Source organism: Gekko japonicus, unplaced genomic scaffold (assembly GCF_001447785.1).
Source record: "Gekko japonicus isolate JY-2015 unplaced genomic scaffold, Gekko_japonicus_V1.1 scaffold2863, whole genome shotgun sequence".
Lineage (NCBI taxonomy): Eukaryota > Metazoa > Chordata > Lepidosauria > Squamata > Gekkonidae > Gekko > Gekko japonicus.
In genome coordinates this window covers 14,643-19,974 of record NW_015162038.1, presented here as the reverse complement: position 1 = coordinate 19,974, position 5,332 = coordinate 14,643, and the positions used below count along the sequence as shown (strand labels likewise).

Here is a 5,332-nt window from a genome sequence, read left to right as displayed (position 1 = left end):
CAAAGATGGAGAAGCTCTATACAGTCAGTAAAAACAAGACCTGGAACTGACTGTGGCTCAGATCATGAGCTACTCGTTGCAAAATTCAGACTTCAACTGAAGAAAGTTGGGAAAACCACTAGGCCATTCAGATTTGACCTAGATCAGATCCCTGATAAACATACAGTGGAGGTGAAGAATAGGTTTAAGGGTCTGGATTTGATAGATAGAGTGCCTAAAGAACTATGGACAGAGGTTCGTGACATTGTACAGGAGGCAGCAATCACCACCATCCCAAAGAAAAAGAAATGCAGGAAAGCAAAGTGGCTGTCTGATGAGGCTTTACAAATAGCAGAGGAAAGAAGGAAAGCGAAAGGCAAAGCCGAAAAGGAAAGATTTACCCAACTGAATGCAGATTTCCAGAGAACAGCAAGGAGGACGGGAGGATGGCTCCATACTGTTGTGCAAATAGGTTTACTCCTGGTGGTTGTATTTTTTGTTGTACTTTGTGGGATGCAGTGTCCGCCCATCTGTACTTGTTATTGTAAAACCTTGATTCGTTCTCAACCACGAGGGGACGCTGATGGTATGTTGTTATTGCACCGAAGGAACAAGTATATGAAGCCAAGTCAGTCTGACACGCAGGCTCCAGGACTTGCGCGAGACTGAAAGGGGGGAGTGAAGCAGGGAGGAGAAGACGCTGTCCCTGATTCTCTGTGCCTCTCCGGTTAAAGAGTGTTCCCCCAGCAAAGCAGCAGGGGGTGAACGAGAGCAGTTAGGGACAAGGTGCAAAATCCCAGTGTGCAGGCAGCTCAGCAGAAGTAACGAAACACCCTGGGCTGACCAAGATAAGGAGGTGTGTACGTAACTGAACTGTATAAAACCATTGTTCTTTCTGTGTCCGGGGCCCAGCCTTTTTGAGCGCTCTGTGCAGCTGGATCTGACGTCAATAAAGCAGTTTCCTTTCTCACTCGTTGTATGGATGTTTCTCTTTGCCTCCCTAAATCCTGTCTCCTGCTGCACCACTCTAATGGCAGAAAGTGAAGAGGACCTAAAGAGCCTCTTGCTCAGGGTAAAAGAGGACAGTGCAAAGGTTGGCTTGAAACTCAACATCCAAAAAACTAAGATTATGGCATCCGACCTCCATCATTCCTTGGCAAACAGAAGGAGAAGTCGTGGAAGCAGTGACAGACTTCACGTTCCTGGGATCCAAGATCACTGCAGATGGTGATTGCAGCCATGAAATTAAAAGACGCCTGCTCCTTGAGAGGAAAGCGATGGCAAACCTTGACAGCATAATAAAAAGTAGAGACATCACCCTGCCAACAAAAGTATGGTCAAAGCAATGGTATTCCCAGTAGTACTGTATGGCTGCAAGAGTTGGACTATAAGAAAGGCCAAGCGCTGAAGAATAGATTCTTTTTTTTGAATTATGGTGCTGGAGAAGACTCTTGAGAGTCCCCTGGACTGCAAGAAGATCAAATCAGGCAATCCTAAAAGAAATCAACCCTGACTGTTCCCTGGAAGGCCAGATACTGAAGATGAAGCTCAAATACTTTCGCCACCAAATGAGAAGGGAGCGCTCACTGGAGAAGATCCTGATGCTGGGAAAGACTGAAGGCCAAAGAAGAAGGGGACAGCAAAGGATGAGATGATTAGACAGTGTAATCGAGGCAACGAACATGAAATTAAGCAAACTCCGGAGCACGACGGAAGTCAGGAGGGCCTGGCATGATGTGGTCCATGGGGTCGCGAAGAGTCGGACTCGACTGTGCAACTGAACAACAATGCAATACTGAGGTGTCAGTTATCAGTTTTTTTAAGGCCCGAAAATCCCTCCAGTGGTAGTAAGGGGTATTACTAGCTATGTGGAACTGGGGCAATCAGAATTCTGGGAAAACTTCCATGTGGACACTCTATTGCCACTGCAAATGCCTCTGCATTCACAGTGGTAACTGAAGGAACACAGAAAATCATTGCTATGTGGATGCAGCCCCTGTCTGCGTTACACAGCACTATAGCCTCTGTCTGCATTTACACATCGCCAGGGGTCATTTCGTAGAAAAAGAGGTGCAGGAACTCATTAGCATAATTTATTAGCATAACTTATTAGCATATGCCACACCCCCTGACATCACCGGAAGTGTGTCAGAAGGCAACACCCACCGCTCAGGCTCCACTGGACTGTTTTGGATTGCTAGCTAGGGGGGGGGGGGAACGTGCAGATCTGCCCTCACAGAGGAGGGAGAGCTTGTATCTGAAGGAGGGCCAGGGGGGGGCCTCTGCAGGGTGCCCGCCCCCTGAGCTCCTTACTGCCGGAGCTCCACTCCTGTGCGCTCCCGCAGGAAATGTCCCCTGCACATCGCTGCATTACAGGTCACTATTTTGTTGCATCTGATGAAGGGAGCTTTGACTCTTGAAAGCTTCTACCCCCAAAATCTTATTGTTCACGGAGGTGCTACTGGACTCAAGTCCTCTTCTGTTTGCATTTTGGCTTCCAGGAGATAGAGACAGGAAGCAGCCAGCTCATTTCCTCACTTGTAGCTTTGGCTTTTGTCATTCTGTGGTTATCAAGCAAGAAATCACTTCCTCCTCCCCACTACCACAATGCTACCCCGATCCAGCACTGGTAGCATAATTACTAAGCATAGCAATGGCCTGTGAGATATCCTCATAGGGGACCCGTTGACTCCGTTTTCCTATTTCCAAACTGCAGCAGCTTTACTTCAAGTTCTTTAGAAGTCAGCAGAGTGGTAAAATAGACGAGCCCAGCTAACAAGTGGCTTCTGGTGTAGTCAATTTCACTCTTAAAGGAAATAGATTTTTTTTTTTAATGATTTAAAAATAATGGTCTGGTTTCCAAGGTTGCTCTGGGGGAAATGTGTCACTTGTTCCTTGTAGCACTCTTTTCTTGCATTCATTTCAAAAGGACGCAAATCCTTTGCAGCAATAATTGTTATCCCTTGGTGGCTATTCGCACCTTTCACCACATTGCAGCTTGCAGAGCAGAACATGCCTCTGAGAATGAGGTGCCTCCACTTAGGTCAACCCTAAGCAGAGTGAGAGCCTTCAATGGGCTTGGAAGGGTGTAGCTGTACTTAGGATTGAAATCAGTGGTGTTAAAAGGCTGTAACTCCAACTCTGGATTCCTCTGCTAGGTTGCGGTCACATGACCCAGAAAAAAACAGGAGGGAAGCGAGGCTATTTCCTCCAAAGGAATTTGACCCGCAGTTGCATGATCACACCTCCCTTTGAAGCTGCAGGCACAGTCTGTCAGTGTGTGATGAGATGCAACAGTGGGAGGGCTTCTAATGTCCTGGCCCCACTGGTGGACCTCCTGATGGCACCTGGTATTTCTGGCCACTGTGTGACACAGAGTGTTGGACTGGAGGGGCCTTCGGCCTGATCCAACATTGGCGTCTCTTATGTTCTTATGTTCTTAACTGTGGGTGAGTTGTTTTTTGTGTTTTTGCTGTTTTTCCCCATACCCTTAACAGAGGGATCGATGAATTGCACCTCCGCACCGAGGGCTCCCTATGGAGTCTGCAATGATGCGCATACTGCGAAGGGGGGGGACAACAGCACAGAGTCAGGATGGCCTGATCAGACCATCCCGATGCCATGACAGCGCGCTGGAGCGATCAGACACAGGAAAGTCCGTCCGTGGCCCGTCGCAACCCATTTACGACCGGATTTCCCCCTGTGTCTTTTAACTCCATTTCTGCGGTAGAGCAGAACGGGTTGCTGATGGCCGCGGGGCACTTCCCAGATGTTGTTGTCCGATTGTGCCCTTTAAATCCACCCGGCATTCGCACCTGTGTCGGGTTTAATTGTGCATACGATCGCAGCCCTAGACCTATATCTGGAAATGCCACCTCTCTCTTTTTGTTCTTTAGGTCACCAACCTGGACGAAGGGCATTTCTATGAGTTCCGCGGTTATGCAATGAATGTGGTTGGAGTTGGGAAAGTCTCAGAACCCAGTGACCTTTTCAAATGTGAGGAGTGGACTATGCCAGAGCCAGGTAAGTATACCATGGACAGATAAGGCCCTGCACGGCCAGTTAAAAGTCAATCGTCTCTGGCACTAGGTGCTTTTTGGCACAGTGAAAGACACTGGTTGTGCACAGAGGGAAGCTCCTAGTGCTGAGGAACGCATTCGGCCACAGAGGACAGCCGTGGCCATGTGAGAAGGGCGCGGCGCAAGTGGAAGTGTGGCTTGGGAGCCAAGCCTGGGCACTTGTTGCTTAGGATGTCCTTTTGCAAGGGTGCAGCAATTTTGTTCCAGTGGCAGAGGGAAGAACCTTATCTGGCCAGTAACATCTGGCCAGTAACAAGGGAAGATGGTCCAGGGTGATATGGAAACCAGGACAATTTGGGAAACGGTCCCAGGCAAGACCCCAGTGGGCCCTGGGAAAAGAAGAAATAAATGGGGCTCATTGCTTACCTTTTCTTAAGCAGAAGCAACTGGAAAAGTAGCCTAGGTTGGGGAGTGGGAATCTTCCCTGCCCTATAGTTATTTGTTTTGTTTGTTTATAATTTATCAGCCTGCCTTTCTCCCAGATATCTGGGACCCAAGTCAGGTACCATTATAGACTCAGTTCAACATTATGAGAAATTTACCAGAACTATGACACTGAAGAATATTAAAAAGTCATCTCTCCAGTGCCTGCTGACTGCTGCATGTTTAACATTTGTTCCCCAGAATTGTCCAAACCAAAGTAATTCTCATGCAGCATTTAACAGCCGATACAGAAATATCATGCCAGTATAAGGCAGTTTCATGTGTATTCAAAGTGTGTTCAACATTCTAACTGGAGAGCCAGTTTGGTGTAGTGTTTAAGAGCGCAGACTCTAATCTGGGAGAACCGGGTTTGATTCCCTACTCCTTCACATGCAGCTGCTGGTGTGATCCTGGGTCAGTCATAAGTTCTTTCAGAGCTGTTCTCTCAAGGGCAGTTCTCAAGAGAGCTCTCTCAGCCCCACCTACCTCACAGGGTATCTGTTGTGAGGAGGGGAAGGGAAATGAGATCATAAGCCTCTGTAAGACTCCTTCAGGTAGTGAAGGGCAGGGTATAAATCCAATTTCCTTCTCTTCCTCCTCCTCCTCCTCCTCTTCTTCGTCTTCCTCCCACTGCACCACATTATTCCAAATTATTTAACATGTACATATCAGTTAGGGTTTGGAAAGCAGAAAAGTCCATCCAGTCTTCCCTCTCAAAAGGGAGAAGAGCTTGGTAGAGGGGTTCGGGGGCTTCTATTGGGCACCATAACATGTTTGAGCTTTTGGACTACAAGGTACATTGTCCAGATCTGCTTTCTTTAAAAGGACAGGCACAGGGGTAGCCAATCTCC

At 47.8% G+C, this 5,332-nt stretch overlaps 1 protein-coding gene across 1 annotated transcript in view; it reads left to right on the top strand.

The window, feature by feature from the left end:
- LOC107105579 (myomesin-3-like) overlaps positions 1-5,332 on the top strand; it is a gene marked incomplete at its 3' end in the record, with an annotated part of 70,685 nt that overhangs the window by 52,511 nt on the left and 12,842 nt on the right. The window contains exon 19 of the mRNA XM_015405575.1: positions 3,876-4,002. Coding sequence (XP_015261061.1) covers positions 3,876-4,002 — 127 coding nt within the window. The remainder of the gene's footprint in view (positions 1-3,875; positions 4,003-5,332) is intronic.